General features: G+C 40.7%; 1 protein-coding gene across 1 annotated transcript in view; it reads left to right on the top strand.

Moving 5' to 3' along the window:
* Positions 1-19,164, top strand: part of pard3ba (par-3 family cell polarity regulator beta a) — a 263,259-nt gene that overhangs the window by 76,446 nt on the left and 167,649 nt on the right. The window contains exon 3 of the mRNA XM_036562820.1: positions 609-771. Coding sequence (XP_036418713.1) covers positions 609-771 — 163 coding nt within the window. The remainder of the gene's footprint in view (positions 1-608; positions 772-19,164) is intronic.

The raw sequence follows: 19,164 nt of genomic DNA, 5'->3' as shown, positions 1-19,164 counted from the left end.
AAGCACCACCAAGTCAAGTCTGACTCCTGGTGACCATATGGATGGAGTTCCTCCAGAACTGTCTTCTGTTTGGATCTTCAGGCTTTTGAATGTAACTATCTGTCTTATAGCTGGTCAACCCCTTCCTCTTTTACATTCAACCCCTCCAAGGTCTTTTCAGATCAATTGGTTCTTCTCTGAATGTGTCCAGAATAAGAGTTTCAGTTTGGTTCCTCAGGCTTTGAGTGAGAGGTGAGGCTTGATTCGGTCAGGGATCCACTGGTTTGTTTTCTTTGCCATCTAAGGAACTCTCCAGTCTTCACCAACATCAAAGTTCAAAGACATCTTTCTTATCTTGCATGTTTATTGTCCAGCTTTTACATCCATAAAGGCCCACAGAGATGACCACAGCTTGGACAGCTGATCATTTTAATGAACAAAAAAGTGCAGAAATGTGTTGTCTGTAGAGGGTCCTTTCACCAGGGGTCACCTAACCTTTGCATGTATATCTATAAGTCATACCTCTTGACTGGCTTGGTTTGGGGTCAGGAGATAAAATAGATGCTTTAACTGAACACTGTATGCTAGTATGCTGGTTTCATGGTGTCTATTGTTTTCTCCCTCCACAGCTGATAGCCGTGTATGAGGAGATGGAGCTCCAGCAGAGGGCAGTGGCGAGTCCAGGGGGCAGCGTGGTGTCCAGCTACTCCAGCCCTGAGCCCTCAGAGCCTGAGCTGGGCAGCCTGCAGCCCGGCAGTGAGATCGAGGTCACCTCCAGCGCTCTGAAATCAAGTATGTGTTTTCGGCTCAGGTCTGTCTCCGAATAGTGGAAGAGTACTGCTCCAGGCTCTGTCTGTGCCTTTCCTGCTGGTGTACGTGGTTCTCTTTGTTGTCTGCATGGTGTAAAAAACTGTTACCAGTTTCTCTGCAAGGTTGAGAGTGGACAATTACCCAAAGATATCTAGCTGAGAGCAACTCTGTGGTCAGAAGCTGACCACAATTGAACTCAGCTCTGAAAAACTGAAAGGGAACAAGCTACAAATAACCTCAGCACTTTTTGTGTTCACAGTGTAAGTGAACTTTAAAGGTCCTCATAAGCAACGATGAGATCTTAGGCCACTTCACCTGGGTAGCCAGTTCATCATACAACTAATAAGCCACGTTCATACCCATGGTAAAGTACTCCAATGGTAATAAATCCAAGCTAATAAGATACATTAAATGTTGTTTATAAAATGATATTTAAACAAAATATTTTTATAATGAGCATTGTATTTATTAAACTCTATATTTATTTCCATTTTATTAAAGCAATAAGCCACTTGAGTCTGTGTTACAGCGATCCATATAGAGTTTAAGGCCTCATCTATGCAGATCCGTATATTTAGTAGCTTTTTTCACAATTTTTTGGGAGAATAATCGTTATTCTACACCAACATCATGTTTAAAAATCCCTTCGTCCACACGATACTGCAAAATGATTCAGAAACGCTCACATGAGCATGCCAGCCCAGTAGAAGGTGATAACACCATAAAATCTGATGTTGAATGCCTCAAGAACAACACTGCCAGCATGAAGCTGAAGTGGATATTACTAACAAAGCCACACGGCTGTGTCACAAACAGTAGGTCTTGATTTGCACACCCTCAAACCACCATAGTATCATATTTCACAAATTCACAAATATTTTACAAATTCAAAGTCCAGTGCCTGCCAGAAAATAAAAGCTACTAATAAACGCAATAGAAAGCCCATCATTTGCTGCTGTGTGGTTGTTTGCATTACAATGGCTATGCCACTGTCTCTGAAACCTCCACATAGTCCTGATCAGAAGAGTTTTTTCTACCATTTAAACTACAGAATTAATATGATTTTTTTAAAATATGACTTTGCTTATGGATGCTTAGAATCACTGAGGTATTTTTAATATTTGTAGTTGAGTTAACATTCTAGAAGAACACCCTCTAAAAGAACTGGGCGCAGTACATTCCGACACCTTTGCAAAGCTGAGTTGTACACTTTACTTAGCACACAAATTTCTAAGTCATCAGTCATGTTTCAGACAGAGTTCTGCACACTGAGTAAATGAAAACGGCTGCAGGCGGGCACAGGGTAATGTAAAATAATGCCAAAAAATTCTGTGTTTACAAAAACAATTGACTGAAAACAGTTTTCATGTGGACGGGAGGCCAAAACAGAGAGAAAACAAACTACGTTGTCAGAAATATCTGAATACATGTGGACGGGGCTTGACTCTACATCACAAGCATGCCTAACATCACCTTTTAACCCTGGTAAAAACACCATAAAGACACCCTGGCTCCCGTGGCTTTTTGCATTAATATTAGGGAAGTGCATTCATGACTAATTTTGATGTTCGGGTATCCGTAAGAGTTTGTGAATGGATATCAGAGTTGAGCTGAAGTTAATGAATAGGTGTGGCTTACCTTTTTAGGTGATGGCAAATTTAGCGTCAAGCACAAGAACATGTTTGAAATTGTTTTAATGTTCAAAAATAGCTGAGCGAAATTGTCTTGGGTCAATAACGGAGGCTAGAAAATTGTGGCTGTGTATTTACAGTAAACCTCAAGGTTCTGTAAACATATAATCATATAACCATTCTATAAGCACACCTTGTGTGAAAGTGTCCCTCACAACTAAGTGTGCATCAGCTATTCACTTCACTGTGCACCAGCTAGGTGAAGGTTTCCAATAAAGTGGCCAGTGAGTATACAGAATGTATCTCGGCAACAATGCTGTGCCTGATCCACTTGTACCAGCACCACCACAACCCGCTACCATGCTACCACCATAATCCAGTACCCAAATAATAATATCTGGTCAGTGGTGGTCCTGTGGTGGGGGCTGATCAACAGACTTACAGTCACTAAGAACACATACATGATGGCCGTTTCTGGTAAAAAGGCCAATGAGAGTAGGTACAAGGTGTGTTTCTAATAAACTGGCCACATAAACTGCACATGTAAAGGTGGCCTGTTTAGTTTCTACATGCCACATTACTGTTGAGACATCAGCCAACGGCTGGAAATACAATATCCGGGGCTTTTTTATTACATCATTGTAAAGAGCACAGAAGTGGAGTAAGATAAATGTACAAGCATTACTTGTAGGCCACGCAGGACTAACTAACATCAGTGGAGAGTGAAGTTTGCCTTTCTGATGCGTTGTTAGCCCCACTAGCTGTTCTGCTCTGGAGGCCCAATGAGAGCTGAGCAAACACTACATTTCCCACATGCCCATGTGTTTCCCATTGGTCTGCTCACGAACCGAAGCCTGCACGGCTAAATGGGGAAAACATCTGTTTGTGTGTGTGTATGTGTGGTCAGAAAAGAGCGAGCAGCACTTGCAAATGTGTGTGTGTTATGTATGCTCACACTTTGGGCTTGAAGGACCTCTAAAGTCATAATTTAAACCATACAGAAGTCATGTTGAATAATTAATGGACTCTTTTCAGCATGTTTAATGCAACAGTAGCTGTTATAAAAGGGAAAACATTACAGTAGTGGTGGTGCTTATGAACAGGAATATTAAAGTCTTCCTTTATAGCCTTAATGTGTCTAATGCGATGAATGCAACTTCACCCTCATAGTGCTAGTAGTGTCGTACGCTTGGGGAGGAATTATATTCCATATAACATGTAGAGTAAAGTTAGCATAGCTAATGGCTTCACCCACAGAAACACAGGCTTGCACTGTCAGATTTGAGTCTTTAAACTAAAAACTTGAGCTGAATGAACTTGTGGTGTTGTGAGTGAAGCTTAGCATGCTAAGCTACAACTACCTGCTGCTAGGACAGCAGCTACACACCGTATTTAACAGTTTTAGATAGCAGTGATGTTAGCAGTGTGGGTGGCTTTTAGCTGATGTAACAGAAATGGAGGTTAGCATTCTCCTCCAAGGACGTCGAGCTGTCCAATGATGTTGTTTGTTTCACAAGAGACAGCTAGCGTTCTAGATAGTAGTGTGCTAGTTGTGTGCTTGGGAGAGACCTAGCTAGCTGGTGGAATCGGTGTTATATTATGTGTAATGTATACAGTAATGTTAGCTTAGCTAACAGCTCCACACCCAAAAGCACCGGTTTGCACCATCAGATTTAAGTCTTTATTCTAAAAACTTGCACCAGTGGAGCTTCAGTGAGCTGGAATGGACTTCAGTGAAGCTTTAGCATGCTAAGCTACCACAAACTGCTGCTTGGGCCATGCTAAGATAGCAGCTACACAGCATATTTATCAGTGTTTGATAGATAACATTAATTTGACACCATTGTAACTTTAAATACCGACATCAGTGGTCTGTTTTAGCTGAGTTGAAACATGATTATGTAGCTAAATTAGCGCTGGGATGTTCTGTAGCTATAAATGTCCAGTCACCACATGGTAATCCTGTTCTTAGCACATTTCAACATACTGGACTATGATAGGTTCAGACTAATTTGTGAACACATTTGATTCAAATGGCAATATATATAATCAAACAATAGTGTGCAAAAGTTTTGGCACCCCCTTAAAAAGAAGTTAACACATCCTCTACAGAGAACACACGTCTCCTTATTTAATGCACTGTTATTGTTGAACTTAACATGTCAGCATAAAATGAGGCAAAAGTTATGACCTTTTATATCGTATGTTTTTCCAATTTCTTAAACTCAAAGAAACAAAAAATGTGCTACAATTTACAGAAAAATGTCGTGTTTAAATGTCTTCTCCGTAGAGGATGTGTTCACATATTTTCTCTCAGTAAACCAAAAGAAGATGTAATTGCTAACTATTGTAATAATGCCGTTTTTGAGCCCAGGAGGTATTTAACTGAAAAGGGAGGAAACCGGTGTTGCACATAATGAGCAAGAACATGCACACATGTCTGTATTTATACTTCTACACACTGCTTTTGATTTAGCAGGGACTAGTGATTAAGGTGGCAGCTCAGTGGACGTGTTTGGGCCATAACTCACCGTGTTTTTAGTAAGTTGTAAGAGGCAACATCAAAGCTGGGGGCTTAAAGAAGAACAGAGCTTTCCCTTTCATTTGCTTTCACTGGAGTTTCAGAGGGCAACTGATGCAGAATGTTCCAGAGCTTAACCACATGCTGATGCCAGCCAGTGCATTTGGAGGGGAGCTTCAACAATAAGCCGACAAAGTCGATTAGGGCTGTTACTGTTGACTATATTAGATAATGATTATTTTTTGTATTTAAAAAAGTTTTTAAAAACTTAAGAAAAAGAAACTGCAAAAAGACTTCATTAAGAAGAAAATCTAAAAATATAAACGAGAGTCAATCAGGCTCAGTTTCTCACTGTAAGAGAATTGAATGTGAATCATTGTCATGAAAAGTTCTAACTACACTGGGAAAAATGAAATCTTGCTAACTGGCAAGTGAAACTGGCTGGTTTGGTTCCATTTCAGATTTGTTTTGAATTACGGACTGAAAACTTGATGTTCAGTTTGGGTTCAGACAAAATTTTGTGAAGCTTGGACTGGGTGTGGACTCAAAACTTGGTGCTGTAGTTTGGGTCAGACTGTGGTCAGATATAAAATTATCCATATTCGGGGTCAGACCAAACTTTTAGGTCCCATTAAAGCTCTGATGTCAGGTTTGGGTCATGCTGAGGTGGTTTGAGTTAATTTTGCACAGAATTTTGTTTGAATTTTGTTTGACTGGTTAATTTTGGACTCGAAACTTGTCGTTCAGGTTGGGTTCGGAAAGAATTCTGTTGGGCTCTGATTGAGTTCAAACTCAAAACCTGGTGCTGTAGTTTGGGTCAGATCAAGGTCAGGCAGAGAGTTATCGAGCTGTATTGGGATTTGGGCCAAAATTCAGGTCCAGTTAAAACACTAATGTCACGTTTGGGAGATGATAGGCCAGTTTGGGTCATTTTCAACAGAATTTTGTTTGACTTGGGTTGATTTTAGACTCAGAACTTGATGTTGTTTGAATTGGGTTCAGACAAAATTTTCTTGAGCTCAGGTTGACTTTAAACTCAAAACGCGGTGCTGTAGTCTGGTTTAGGTTAAGATTAGGCAAAGAGTTATAGGGCTGTATTGGGATTTGGGCCAAATTTGGGTGGTGATTGATCAGTTTGGGTCAGTTTCGGACAGAAATTTGTGGGTTAATTTCAGACTTAAAACTTGCTGCAGTTCAGAATGTGAGGATGGGCCGGTTTGGGTGCGTTTTTAACAGAATTTTGTATGACTTGGGTTGAGTTCAGACTCAGAACTGTAGTTCGGGTTGGGTTTGGGCTCAAAACTTATAGCTGTAGTTTGGGTGTTGGGCAGAAAGTTATTGGGCCGTATTTGGGCCAGTTTGGGTCCATTTTAAACAGAATTTTATTTAACTTGGCTTGAGTTCGGACTTAAAACTTGGTACTGCAGTTTGGGTTGGGGTCGGATAGAAAATTATAGGGTGGAACCAAAATTTCAGGCCTGATCGATAAGGTTTGGGTGGTGATTGATCAGTTTGGGTCAGTTTCAGACAGAAATTTGTTCAACCTGGGTTAATTTCAGACTTAAAACCCGGTGCAGTTCGGGCTGGTTTAGGTTGGGTTGCAGTCGGGCTAAATGTTTATTGAGCTGTGTTCTGGTTTGGACTGAGATTTCAGGTCTGATTATTGCTCGAATATGTTGTTTGTTAGTTATAAGACTGCTTCCATTGGACGTCTCCTCCCCTTTATGCCCCGTTCGTCTCTTTGTGTTCTCCTCTGAACCCTGACTGTTGTCTGTCGGCCTGTCAATCATTTTGTGTCTCGGCTCCGCCTCTTTTAACCTTTTCTCTGCTGCATGTTTGATGTGGGCGCCGACTCGTTACATCTGCAGTGACCCGGTGATCCCGCCTCCTTTTTCATACTTCAACAGACACCACCTGTCAGTCACTCTATTAGACCCTGCCCCCTGCTGAGGAGCCAATGAGTGACCTTCAGCCCCTTTTAGAGCAAATGAGCAAATAAAGTTGTAGTTTTTGCATCGTGTCCTCTACAGAGATCACACTTAAAGAAGGCATCTTTTGACAAATTTTAGAGCACGGTTTAAGTTTAATATCTTGAAAAAAATACATAAAATATAAAACACAACTTTTAACATTTTAGTTGATATTATTTTATATTTTAAGTTTGATCGATGCTACATCAGTGTTGTTACAACACTCACTTGGTCAGTCCTTCAGCCACTACAACAGTTGAATGATTTGCAGAAAAATATCTAATTGTGAATTATGGAACTGTTTTCTATGAATTAAGGTCCAGAAGATCAGCATGTCACTGTCAGAATGAAACCATATATCTCCATTTTTGTCTTGCTTTTTTATTTTTTTACACATTTTGAAACACCAGCTCCCCTTTTTTATTATATCTAAATTTTATGATGAATGAACCAGTAGAAATGGTCCACAATGGCTTAGAATAAAATCAATTTACATTAACTTACATTGAAACTGAAGAATGTTTTTTTCTTCTGCTGTAAAATTACTATGTTTGTTTTAACTGCAAAAATATCTACTTTTTCTGGCTTGAGGTTTAAGCACTGTGCCAAACTGCCAGTTAGATGTGATTGTGTTGTGTGTGGATGTTTGGTTGATCTAACTCATCCACACACGATTCACCAGCTCCATGTTATTGAGTTAAACTTAAAACTTGAGGCAACAGTGTTGATAATATGAGCTACAGCAATCACCTAGCAACACCCTAGGGGTACAGCCATCAGGGGTACCATAGTAGCTGGTATAGTGTAGGGTGCTTACCCAGGTGGGGATTGAACCCCAGTCTACAGCGTAGAAGGCAGAGTGTTACCCACTACACTACAACCAACCATCTGGGATATCCTAGAAACACCCTAGCAACCACCTGGGATACCATAGCAACTACCTTGCAACACAATAGCAGTCCCCTGGGATACCATAGCATCTACCTTGCAACACTCTAGCAACCACCTTGTAACAGCTTAGCAACCACCTCACACACCCTTGCAACCAATTAGCAACACTTTAGCAGCCGCCAGGGATAGCATAGTAGCTGTAGTACAGTAGTAACCATTTGGAAGCACCCTAGCAACCACCTGGGATGTCCTAGCAGCACCCTAGCAGCCACCTGGCATACCCTAGCAACACCCTAGCAACCACTTGGGATACCCTAGCAACAACCTAGCAATCACCTCACACACCCTCGCAACCAGTTAGCGAAACCTTAGCTGCCGCCAGGGATAGCATAGTAGCTGGTTAGAAACCACGCAAAATACAGTAGTAACCATTTGGCAGCACCCTAACAACCACCTGGAATTTTCTAGCAACACCTTAGCAACCACCTGGGATACCATAGCAACTACCTTGCAACACCCTAGCAGCCACCTAGCAACAGTTTAGCAACCACCTCACACATGTTAGTAAACAATTAGCAGCGCCTTAGCAGCTGCCAGGGATACTGTAGTGAGAAACTACATAAAATACAATAGTAATCATTTGGGAGCACCCTAGCAACCACCTGGGATACCCTAGCAACACCCTAGCAACCACCTGGGGACTGTACTTCAGGAGATGGACGTTTCTAGTTTCTTACGATTTGAAAAATGCCCTCAAATTGCGATCTCGATACAGAGCGATCACTCTTTGAGCCCGAGACTCTGCTCTCTCACACTTCTTCCTTTCTCCATAACCAGATTAACACAGCTGTATTCACAAACCAGCCTGCTTCCAGCCATGCATGAACCCTTTCAGTCACTGCCATTTAAACCTATTTGCACTCTGGCCCCTCACCACACACGCTAATTAAGTTAGCGCCGATCCCACGAAGGCCGTTCCTACCCTTGCGAAACTGATTCGATAATATGCTTTATGTGGACTCTCCGTCACCTCAGCTGCTCCCAAAAGCACCCGCGCCCCCCCCCCGTCTGGCCACTGCGTGAGCCTCGGGCCCGCTCAGCCACACTGGACACGCTCTGTTATCTCCTCCAGCGCTTAATTGATAAATGAGCGGGACACTTTAGGAGAGTGTGTGCCCAGCTGACGGGGGGCTTTTGTGATGTAATGACATTGGCGAGGTCAGAGGTGTGTTCACATGGACATCTGCTGGGTGTCTGCTTGGTGATGAGTAAAGAGCAGGTTGGACAGGCCGGCGAGCAATTACAATTATGGAGGTTAAATGCCTGAATAATTCCCTGTCGATTCCGGTATCAGATATTTCGTGTACGGATCTGCCGAAGCAGGTATATAAACTTCTATTAAATGTGGATTTATACAACCTGGATTAGCCGTTCATACAATTATACGACAGTTAGTTCCAACCACGCAAGCTGATTGGTTGAGAAGAGTTCTAAACGTGCTGTTGTTTCACCATAACATCACGTTTTTTCCACAAACACCGTGTCACTCCGCTGAGATGCCGTTGCTAAGCAACGACTTTGACAGCTGTAGGAGACGCTCAAGACATTTGAACGTTTTTACTTACTTACTTTGCCACAAACAGAAAACGGACACTTTTAAGATCACATTTGACCGACGGCTGATTTGGTCAGACTCTGAAGATGAGACGACACTAAATTCCCAAACTGTCATCACCACTGAGCAGCTTTTCAGTCGGCAGCTGTGACAGAAGAACAGCTAAATGGGCTGTAAGATTCTTTACAGACTGGCTGGAACAAAACAGCATTAATACTGATCTGGACAAAACTGAGCTAAACCTGATATTGCAGCAGTTTTATGGCTCAGTCTGATTTGGTCAGACTCTGAAGATCAGACTACACGTTTGGTGAATAGTATTGGGTTCATTTCTGGCTGATTCCAGGTTGTTCAGCTGTTCTTCTGTCACAGCTGCCGACTGAAAAGCTGCTCAGTGGTGATGACAGTTTGGGAATTTAGTGTAAGGAGCTGGAGAACGAACTGCCGGCTGTGCAGCGAGTGGGCGGAGCTCGTTACTCTGACGTAGCAACAAGCTGCTTGTTAAGGAACTATAATTTGGCTGAAGGAACTGCGAACATTAAACCATATTAAACGCCGCGTTCACAGCCCAGTTTATTAATTTATTACTTTATTTATTTAACTGGTGTATAAAAGCAATAGAACGAGAGGGAGTGTGTTGTCGCTATAACATCACGGCTGTGATGATCTACGGTGACCAAATCACAGCCGTGATGTTATTTCGCGATAACACACTCCCTCTCGTTCTATTGCTTAGTTAGAACACTTATTTCTGCAATGAAATAAAGTAAATAAATGTGTCATCATGTATCAGTTTGAAATATTGGTCAATTTTAATTGCAAGATTTAAAAATTAAGGTCATAAAATGTCTTAAAGATATTAGAGGTATTAAATTTAGGGATGTGCAGTCATAGTTGATTAGATCAGGTATCAGTTTCAAAAGTAATACAATGGGAAGGAAGGAAGAGAAAGAAGGAATGAAAGAGGAAAAAAGGAAAGGAGAAAGACAAAGGAATGAGTGAAGGAAGAAAAATAGACAAAATAAAATAAAGGAATGGAAGGAAGAAACGACGGATGGAGGAAAAAGACGTGCAGAAGAAAAAGAAAGAGACAAAAGGAAGAAACAAGAAAGTAAAAAAGAAATTTAAAGTAAGAAATGGAGAAACAAAGGAAGGAAAGAAAAGAAGGAAAGGAATTAAAGAAGAAATATAAAGAAATAAATAAAAAAGAATAAAGGAAAGAAGGACAAAAGAAGAAGAAGAAAAGAAAAAAGGAAAGATGGAGGAATTTAAGTTAGAAGTGGAAAAAATGAAGGAATGAAAAGAAAGAATGAAAGAAAAATGAAAGAAAGTTAAAAAGAAGTGCAGAGGAAAAAAGAAAGGAATAAAGAAATTAAAGAAGAAATTAAAAATGAATGAAGGAATGAAAAGAAAAGAAGAGAAAAGAAAAAAAGGAAAGAACGAAGGAAATAATGGAAAAGAAATGAAGGAATTAAGGAAGAAATAGAAAGAAATAAAGGAAAAAAGAAGAATGGAAGGAGGGACAAAAGAAACAGAATGAGAAAAAGGAAGAAAATAAGAAAGATGGAAGAATTTAAGTTAGAAGTGGAAGAAATGAAGGAATGAAAAGAAAGAACGAAAGAAAGATAAAAAGAAGTACAGGAGAAAATGAAAAAAGAAAGGGAGAAAGAAATTAAGAAAGAAATGGAAAGACAAATGAAGAAATGAAAAGAATGAAAAAGACGAAAGAAGGAAGGAATGAAAGAAAGAATGGAAAAAAGAAGGAATTAGTGAAGAAATAGAGAGAAACAAAGGAAGAAAAAAGAAGAAAGGAAAGGACAGAAAAATAGACGAAAAAGAAAGACAGAGGAAGTTAAGTGGAAAAAATGAAGGAATGAAAAGAAAGAAAGAATAAAAGAAAGAAGGAAAGAAAGAAAGGAAAAAAGAAGGAAAGAAAACGGAAGAAAGAAAGAAAGAATGGAAGAAAGAAAGAAGAAAACAAAGAAGGAAAGAAAGAAAGAAAAAAATAAGAGAAGAAAGAAAGAAGCAAAGAAAGAAACAAACAAAGGACGAAAGAAAGAAGGAAAGAAAGAAAAGAAAACAAAGAAGGAAAGAAAGAAAGAAGAGAAGAAAGAACGAAAGAAAGAAAGAAAGAAAGAAGAAAACAAAGAAGGGAAGAAAGAAAGAAGAGAAGAAAGAAGGAAGGGAAGAGAGAAAGAAGGAAAGAAAGACACAAAGGAAGAAAGAAAGAAAGATATATGATTAAAAATGATCAAATGTAAGATTATGATTGTGATATTAAACGTTAATACTGTCACGTGTCTGGTTTCCTCTGTCTGTCCCTGTGGGTCAGTAGTATGATTACGGCTGCATTGATCCCTGACCTATACACGCTCGCTCAGTCACCACAGCCGCACCTCCATATAGCACTTCGTATGGCGGTGAGTGATTGAGGTATTGATTACCAATAAAACAGAATTGGTAGTTAGCGACTCTCATTCATTCTCTTACTTCAGCGCTGCCTCCAGGTAACTGATCACCAGGGAGTGTTCATATTCATATCCTCACAGAATTCAGATCTTTATGACGCAAGTCTTACAAACAACCGGTTCACGCTCACAAGCTCGTCCATTCAAGGTACGAAATTGGGTTTATATAGTACTTCCAGGTGCTGTTGTGTTCTTATTAGGTTGCTAAGGTGTTCCAGTTGTTGTTAGGTGGTTGTTAAGGTGTCGATTGGCCATTGCTATGGTATCACAGATAGTTGTTGGGGTGTTGCTGGGTCACTGCTGTGGTATCCCAGGTGTTTGCTAAGATGTTGCTTGACCATCGCAATGCAGTTGCTAAGGTGTTGGTAAGCTGTAGCTGTGCTATTCCAAATGGTTGTTAAGTGTTGCTAGGTCATTGCTGTGCTATCCCAGGTGGTTGCTAAGGTGTTGCTTGACCATCACAATGCTATTCCAGGTGGTTGCTAAGGTGTTGCTAGGCTGTTGCAGTGGTATCAAAGATGATTGCTAAGGTGTTGCTAGGCCATTGCTATTCTATCCCAGGTGGTTGCTAAGGTGTTTCATGGCCATCACAATGCTGTCCCAGGTGGTTGCTAAGGTGTTGCTAGTCTGTTGCTGTGCTATCCCACATGGTTGTTAAGGTGTTGGTAGGCTCTTGCTGTGCTATCCCCCGTGGTTGCTAAGGCGTTGTTAGGCTATTGCTGTGCTATCCCAGGTGGTTGCTAAGGTGTTTCATGGCCATCGCAACGCTGTCCCAGGTGGTTGCTAAGGTGTTGCTGTGCTATCCCACGTGTTTGTTAAGGTGTTGGTAGGCTCTTGCTGTGCTATCCCCCGTGGTTGCTAAGGTGTTGCTAGGCTATTGCTGTGCTGTCCCAGGTGGTTGCTAAGGTGTTTCATGGCCATCGCAATGCTGTCCCAGGTGGTTGCTAAGGTGTTGCTGTGCTATCCCACATGGTTGTTAAGGTGTTGCTAGGCTGTTGCTGTGCTATCCCTCATGGTTGCTAAGGTGTTGCTGGGCTTTTGCTGTGCTATCACATGTGATTGTAAAGGTGTTGCTAGGCTGTTGCAATGGTATGAAAGGTGATTGCTAAGGTGTTGCTAAGCCATTGCTATTCTATCCCAGGTGGTTGCTAAGGTGTTGCTGTGCTATCCCACATGGTTGTTAAGGTGTTGCTAGGCTGTTGCTGTGCTATCCCTCGTGGTTGCTAAGGTGTTGCTGGGCTTTTGCTGTGCTATCACATGTGATTGTAAAGGTGTTGCTAAGCTGTTGCAATGGTATGAAAGGTGATTGCTAAGGTGTTGCTAAGCCATTGCTATTCTATCCCAGGTGGTTGCTAAAGTGCTGCTTGGCCATTGCAATGCCATTCCAGGTGGTTGCTAAGATTTTGCTAGGCTTTTGCTGTGCTATCACATGTGGTTGTTAAGGTGTTGCTAGGCTGTTGCTATTAATGATTGCTAAGGTGTTGCTGGGCCATTGCAATGCTATCCCAGGTGGTTGTTTTGCAGGGGATACAGGAAATGTGTTAAATTAGTGGGATTAGTAATTAGAACACTCTAATAAAGAACAGTACTATGCAGTATTATATTATAATACATTATTGCAATTATGACCCATCTTACTAGGCCGCATCATAAAAGATTTCTCAAATCTTCCCATCTCCCAGTGCAAGACAGTTACTGTCGTTTGCAAAAGTTTGGGCTCCCCTGGACAAATGACACGTGATGTTTTCCTAAGTGAAAATAAGTGAAATCCTCTACAGAGCACACACTTCTGCACATTATAACGCAGTGTTATTGTTTATTTGCTGAATTGAACAAATTGGGGAAAATATGAAATGTGGCTCATGCAGAAGTTATGGCATATTTTATATTTTATGATTTTTCCTGCAGAGGATGCATCAGTTTACTTTCACTTAGAAAATTAACAACACGTGTCATTTGGCCGGTTCTTTCCTCAAGAATTCTTAACGATCTCTCAGAAAAAGAATAAAACATAACTGGTATAACTCACTAACATAACACCATCCAGCTTTTCAGCCTACCTGCTATGCCTTTCTGATATAAAATGAATGATTGGGTGCCTGAAACGACTCAACTGTAACTTGGCAAGTAATTATGCATCTGCTATATATGCAGCACATATAGCAGCAAGTTTAGAAGCTTTACAACTAAAATATGCCTTCCAGGATTTGAGTTATTTATTTATTTGCTCAGTTGGCTCATACAGAAATCCGTGCTAATTTGTCCCGAACTTTATGCTGTTGTATGAGTACGCAGCTTGATTTGAAGCATTTTCACAGCATGCAAATGCTTTACAAAATACTCTTCCCTCTAGGTTGTAGCAAACATAATGCCGCATTCAAGGGAGTTTTCTATTGCATATGTCTATGTTTCTATGGCACTTAGATGCTGGCTGATTTTGCTTAGCTTCCATTTTGGTAGACTTTTTTTTTGAAATGTCACTGCAAACTCAGTACACTGGTGCTGAATGTGAGGGGGCAGTATTGGTCAATAACACAGGGCAGTATTGGTCAGTAACACAGGACAGTGTAATCCAAACACACAGAGAGTTTAGTGAAACAAACTTTATTTTAAGAATGTGAAAAATGAGATTTACATTCACTGCTGTGAGGCCACAGCGCAGGCCAAAAAAGCCCTGACTCTTAGCAAGATTCTAACGGATAATAAGGTATTTATCTGTGCTTACCTGATTATCAGGGCTGTTCCCTTGACTTGACACACCACAGGCCAGACTACTAAAACAGAACGGCCACAAATGACTAGTGACGTGAAGAATCTGCTCTCATGATAAAGTTCAGCAGGGGTCAGGGGTCAAGTGGGTGGCCTCTTGCTGTCTTCCATGCTGGCTGTTTATGGTGCACACTTAGTAGACATTCCTGCTGTTTGCTCAAAGGAAAATGCAGACCTTTTCTCTCAGCTGTTTGGTCAGCCTTGAAATTGGCCACCTCAACTGTTTTCAAAGTTATTAAATATCATACATTTAGTGTTTTAGGAGTATTTTGCGCTCAAGCTTTGACTGAAAAAGCCTTACTAATAAACAAACTAATCATTTTTGCTGTCATTAAGGTTAGACTGATGTGCTTCAAGCTTTTAACCCTCATGTAACCTTTCTTTGAAGTAGTCTCACAAGCCAAACTTCAGGTTATCAGCAGAAAGTCTGATCGCTCAGTGCAGCCAAGAACCGTCTACGTTGACAGGAAGGGGCCGTTTGGCTGCAAAGCAACCAGTCACAAAGCAGTGGTTACCCTTTGGGTAATGTGCAGGCATACGCAAGGAAGAGTTTGAATACCCTGATCAGATTACACATGTTGTTGTTTTTCTAAGTGAAGATAAGTTGAGGAGGAGATGAGGAGGAAGAACAACAAGGGGCAGGTTAGAGGGATAAAACAGACAAGATTAACAACAAAAGACGAGATAGAAGCAAAAGACGACACAAAAACAGTGACGTCAGGTCAGCTAACATCAGCTGTTTCAAAAGTCAAACCGTACAACTTACTTTCACTTAGAAAATCGACAAAATGTCATTTATTCAGGGCAGTTTTCAAAACGGGGCAACGAAAAAGACAAACACTTCTCAGAAACAAACTTTTATGTCTGCCATCAATATGCAGCTGTATCTCATTAATGCTTCGAACAAAACTCCTGAGCAACTATTTGAAAAGGTGCTGTTTGATGCTTCTTGCACTAAAAGGCTAATTACTATCACCTTGAAGAAAAGGCAGTTAATTGCTGCTGATGCAAGCCAGCATTCAGCTTGACAAACAACCATCATATGTTTAAAACCCATCCAATCAAGAGTGCAGCTGACACAGTTCCAATAGTTCTGGCCAGCTTAGCATACAGTAAAGCATATAGTGTGCAACAGGAAGAGACTGTCTTTGGCACAGCTGTTTAATAGAAACGTAAAGATGAGGCTCCACCCTTGCTTTCATCCGTTCTACCAACAATAATGTAGGCCTGTGAGTTTTTCTAATCTAAGGTTTTAAGATTCCCTCAACCAGGTGTAACCACCAGATGTTCCAGTGGTCTGAGAAAACAGTCAGCAAATTTTAAATGCCGTTTTCTGCTCAGTTGGATGAGTGCACTACAGGCAGAACGTCAAGGAAGTGAGCTGTAATTGTTTAATGTTGAAAGCATTTTACAGGTAAAAAAAGTAACCTCTGATAGCTCCATTGTAAATATTCTTACTCATACCTACAGTGGTACAACAGTAGACTCTAGAACTCTTAGTTCAAAGGCTTGGAACAATGATGCACAGTGCTATGAAACAGTATTTTACATACATATTTACACATTTGCTACATCAAATGGTTTCAGATCCTCATACACTGTTAGAAATAAAGGTACAGTGCAGGTGCATTTTTTGTTCATCAAGGTACAAACAATGTAAATGTTCCCTCAAAGGTACAACAGTGGTTTTACAGTCCAATTGTGAGACCTTTTTGAGCCCTTTTAAGGCCCTACCGTGGAATCTCAATGGGGTCATGAAGGACTTTGACATGGTCACTCCTAAACCTTAGTTTTGTTTCCCTTCAGCCATTCAGAGATGGGCATGCTGTTGTGTTTTAGAATGTTATCTTGCTGCATAACCCAGCTGCGCTTGAGCGTCAGATCACAGACTGATAACCGGCCATTCTCCCGCCTGATTTTCTGGTATTCATGGTTCCGCAGGCTATGGCAAGTCACCCAGCCCCTGAAGCAGCAGAGCATCCCGAAACCATCACACTGCCACCACCAGGTTTCACTGTTGGTGTCATGTTCTTATTGTGAAATGCTGTGTTGGCTTTACGCCACATGTAATGGGAGCCCTGTCTTCTAAAACGTTCCACTTTCTGCTCCCAGTCCACAGAACTTTATTCCAGGTGCTTTTATTGTAATAACATTAAAATATTCTTTATAAAATTATCATACAAATTGTGTTTGAAACAACCAACTGTGGCAAATATGGTGAAGAAATTTGAGGGGCAGATTCTTTTTCATGGCGCTGTATCTTGAAGGCTGCAGGATCTGTTGAAAAGCTACAAGATTTGGGGCAGAAGGAATGTAGATAGCCTATATTAATACTTGGATGCTGAATATTTTTAGCCTCTATATCAGTGGCTGTGCTAGCATTGAGGGTTTCTTTTTTCTTGGTTGTCTGACGTATTTGCGTAATGCATGCTGGCTTTTGAGATGGACAAAAAAAATACAAAATTGTGACTTCTGTCAAACCAAAGTGGCCGTGCTACAAAAGATTGCATAACATATACCATACTAATTGCTATTTTTAGCCCCTTTAACTCCATTTGCCAACAACCAACACAACGTAAATGCAGATAAACCAAAAAAGAATTGGTTAAACACCAGTGTTTCAGATATTCAAAACATTTTGTTCTAGTTAACAAACAGTTTGCTATCCATTATCCCTTTTTATATTTATTTTTACAAGCTTAGCTGCTTCCAGACTTGTGGCCTGTGGTGTATACTTTGCATGAACAATTTTATGGCAACCCCGGCATTTCTGAGGAATGGTACCAAGCTCCGCCAAACTCCACAAGACAACCGCCCGCAAAGACATTACACAGACTTAACAAGTCCTTCTCCATGTCAAACATTCACTGCGTAAACGCAATGAATGTTTGACACGTTTCTCCAAATATGTAAGGATCTCAGATTAAGGACCTGTGAAGCCCATGTGCGTCTAACCAGAAGGAAAATGAAGCTGATCCTAAGTCAGCCGTCTTGCCAGAGACGCTTGATGGGTTTCTCTCCCGCTCAGAACATCTCGATTTGTTACTCGGACTCATGGGGTTCGTGGTGAACTTGATTATAGTTCTGCAGATGCCATTGATTATAGCTCTGAAGCTACGACCTCTCTGTGGACCACATGATTATGGGCTGCTGGCACATTTTTCTAGGCTTTGTCAGTGGATTCGATGTTATTCCCTGGTAGGGTGAATTTTAAAGTAATCACAGAACTGCAGGTCATGGAGTGAAGCACAGTTTGGGCAGCTATTATCTTCTCTCTATGTTCTCCTGTGTGTCACAGGGAGCTGACAGAGGTTGATACGTAGACAGACTCAGAAATGGCTTTTCTGAGCAAAGAAGGACTTAAGGTTGGTTTTTGAGTCATTTTCAATGTACCGTTTGGAATATTTATGCTAGCATGTTTTCTTTAACAGTAGGGATGCACCAAAATTTTGGCCAATTATTTGTAGAGGAAAGAGGAAAAGACCACATTTTTTGACCCCCCAAAATGCTGTAGGCCTATGACAAAGTATGAAATTATGATTTAATTCAAATGGTAATAAAAATTAAAAACGAAAATGCTTTTCACTCTCCTGCGCCTGTCAGTATAGAAGTGTTCAAACAGTTTGAGTGGCAGCAGATCAACAGTGAAAATCTCAGCTATCTGGAACTATTTCATGGTTTCTACAAGCAACATCAAAAATTGCAATTTCTGTTAATGCTAAGTATCAAGAAGTGGCACAACCTCCAAGAACTCAATCACAGCTTTGACCCCACTTGAAAACATGACATCCTACTCAATATACAGTCCTTAAAGTCCTTAAGAGAAGGCTAACACTTTACAAATAAAGAGTGCCAGTGTGCAAATTATAACTAAAAAATAATGGAATTAACTGCCTGGGATGACCAACTGTTCACTGTTGTCAAGGATGCTGGATTTCGTGGCACATACTGTAGCCTACATACGGCAATAATTGTAATATGTTACATTTATATAGACTGTAAACGTGTCCTGAATTTCCAATGTAGCACTTCCTAACTCAAAAAGCTAATTAGGTAACATCTTGAATCTTCGCACAACCAGAGGATTTTCAATGGTGTAGGACCACCAAATGACTTCACCAAAGACTTGCTTGAAATTTCTCCACAGAAGATGCCTGGTACCATAGCATATCGCATCAGTGTGGGCATCCTGTTGGTGGAAGCATCATGAGAGCTTTAAAGTCTTTTTTTGAGGTGTTCCGCCTTCAGGAATATAATACTGGAGTCTCTCACAGCTCATTGTGTGGGCAGCATTAATTGTGCCTTCAAACGCTGGAGTCTGGTGGACGTCCTCATCTGCAATAATGATGCTGGGTATGGTAGTGAATGAGTATTGATGGACTGGAACATGAATTCTATCAAACCGTTACGCATAACATAACATGACGACATTAAATGCTAGTTTTCTACTTGAATGCCCAGTAAAGTTTGGTGCTTGTAAATTTAAGAGTCCTTAGACAGTCAAAACGTG

Source organism: Colossoma macropomum, unplaced genomic scaffold (genome assembly GCF_904425465.1).
Source record: "Colossoma macropomum unplaced genomic scaffold, Colossoma_macropomum, whole genome shotgun sequence".
Taxonomy (NCBI): Eukaryota; Metazoa; Chordata; class Actinopteri; order Characiformes; family Serrasalmidae; genus Colossoma; species Colossoma macropomum.
This window is presented reverse-complemented; position numbering and strand designations above follow the sequence as displayed.